Source organism: Phaseolus vulgaris, unplaced genomic scaffold (genome assembly GCF_000499845.2).
Source record: "Phaseolus vulgaris cultivar G19833 unplaced genomic scaffold, P. vulgaris v2.0 scaffold_395, whole genome shotgun sequence".
Taxonomy (NCBI): domain Eukaryota; kingdom Viridiplantae; phylum Streptophyta; class Magnoliopsida; order Fabales; family Fabaceae; genus Phaseolus; species Phaseolus vulgaris.
Genome location: NW_027174223.1, coordinates 11,673 through 13,855, shown reverse-complemented (window position 1 = coordinate 13,855; position 2,183 = coordinate 11,673). Strand labels below are relative to the sequence as shown.

Here is a 2,183-nt window from a genome sequence, read left to right as displayed (position 1 = left end):
GACCGCTTTGTCCAAATTCGTATAAGTTGGAGGAGACAAGGTGATGGAAGAGGCCCAAGCCCATGATAGAAAAAAGCCCAAGCCCAAGCCCAAATACAAGTTCAAGCTTCAGCTCAAGCCCAACAAATAGAAGATATGGGCCAACTAAGCATCATTGGATGTATTTCTTTTGTAATTACTTTTGAGTATTTTTAGTAGAACATAAAGGGAGGTGTAGATATAAATATAAGAGGTGCAAATGTATAAAGCTAAGCCACACCTTCCATGTGACATAAAAAGAAGGTGTAGGTGTAGATTAGGAGGTGCCAAAAAAAAGAAACCAAGTCACACTTTCCTTGTGACTAGGAATTGGCTCCAAATTCAAATGCTTCTCATTTGAATTTCCCTCCACTTTCTTTTGAATTTCCAGCCCTCTAAAACACTATAAATAAGAGGGCTTGGCTCATGTATTTGCAAGATTGAATAGAGTATTGTTATGCTGCCAATTTAGTGCCATACATTACTCCTTGCCTAGCTTCTAGGTTTTAATCTTCATTTCACCTCCTTCAAAGGGGCTGGCCGAACCTCCCCATTTCCACACTCTTCATGCACCTTCAAGGTCACCACACCTCTTAGGAGGACCTTGTTCATCTCTTCCATTAAGCTTCCACACCATCTTCAACCAACATCCAAGAAGAGCTCATAGGAAATCCATCACAAGGGGCATCCTTACTTCCAGTGCTTAAAAAGAAACAGTAGGTTCGTATGACCGAGGAGTGCGAGGTGGCATTCCTCAAGCTCAAGGAGTATCTGGCGGTCCTCCTGTGCCCTGTAAGCCACAGACAGGCGTGGCCCTTCGGTTGTACTCTGCGGTGACCGAATGGCGATCAGTGCTGTGCTGATTCAGGAGCAGGACCAGACCCAGAAACCTATATACTTTGTAAGTAAGGTCTTGCAGGGGCCGGAGGCGAGGTATCAATCTTTAGTGAAGGCGGCTTTGGCGGTGTTGTTCTCGGCCAGGAGGCTCCGTCACTACTTCCAAAGCTTTACAGTGGTAGTAATGACAGACCTCCCCATCCAGAAGGTGTTGCAAAAGCCAGATGTCGCAGGGAGGATGGTCCGCTGGGCAGTGGAGCTATCTGAGTTTGATATCCAGTACGTGGACTTCTTGGCGGAGCTCTCGCCAGGAAGCACACAACAAGAGGAAGAGATGGGCTCCCAGTGGGTGCTCTCGGTGGATGGGTCTTCCAATCAGCAAGGGAGTGGAACTGGCGTGGTCCTGGAGGGGCCAAACGGTTTGCTGATAGAACAGGCCCTGAGGTTTGCGTTCAAAGCAAGCAATAACCAAGCAGAATACGAGGCCCTAATAGTTGGGATGCTCTTAGCCAGGATATGGGTGCGCGGAGCTCTGGCGAAGAGTGATTCACAGTTGGTCACGGGGCAGGTGACCGAGGAGTACCAAGGCCAAAGATCCACAAATGGCGGCATATTTGAGATATGTCCAAGTGCTGAAAGGGGTGTTCGAGTGGGTCCACGTCCCGAGAGAGCAGAATGCCCGAGCTGACCTGCTCGCCAAGTTGGCCAGCTCAGGCAAGGGGGGAAGGCAGAGTTCGGTCATCCAGGAGACCCTCAAGACGCCACGAACGTTTGTGGCGGATAACAGGGTGGATGTCCTCCAGATCAGCATATTCAAACGAAGGCCGAGGAGTCATTGGTCCTTGATTCAGGACACGGCGAGGCCCCCAGCATAAGTGTTTTACCTGGCCTCGCCAAAAGAAGATAACCCCTTGCAGGTGTGTGTTCTGGAAGAAGGGGACATGTGGATGACGCCCTATAGGCGCTACATCGCGGATGGGATCCTCCCAGCAGAGCCCGAAGAAGGCAAGAAGATAAAGAGAAATTCTGCGAGGTATACTCTCGTGGATGGGGCACTATTCAGACACGGGTTCACGCACCTGATCTTAACATGCGTGAGCGGAGATGAGTGCACAAGGGTAATGTCTGAGCTCCATGAAGGGATTTGTGGAAGCCACGTAGGGGGAAGGTCTTTGGCCTCCAAGGTGGTCTGTGCAGGCTTCTACTAGCCGACGGTGAGGGAAGACTGTGTAAGGTACGTCCAGCGGTGCAAGCAGTGCCAATTGCATGCCGACTGGCACAAGGCGCCACCAGAAGAGCTTAGGTCAATTTACAGCCCATGGCCTTTC

At 50.2% G+C, this 2,183-nt stretch overlaps 1 protein-coding gene across 1 annotated transcript; it reads left to right on the top strand.

The window, feature by feature from the left end:
* The first annotated feature begins 859 nt into the window (after nt 1–859).
* On the top strand, nt 860–1,543 carry LOC137817634 (uncharacterized). Its single transcript, XM_068620905.1, has one exon. The coding sequence runs from the start codon at nt 860–862 to the stop codon at nt 1,541–1,543; it is 684 nt and encodes a 227-aa protein (XP_068477006.1).
* The last annotated feature ends 640 nt before the right edge of the window (nt 1,544–2,183 follow it).

Coding starts and splice junctions, on each gene's coding strand:
- LOC137817634 (XM_068620905.1), top strand. CDS start 860: ATGGCGATCAGTGCTGTGCTGATTCAGGAGCAGGACCAGACCCAGAAA.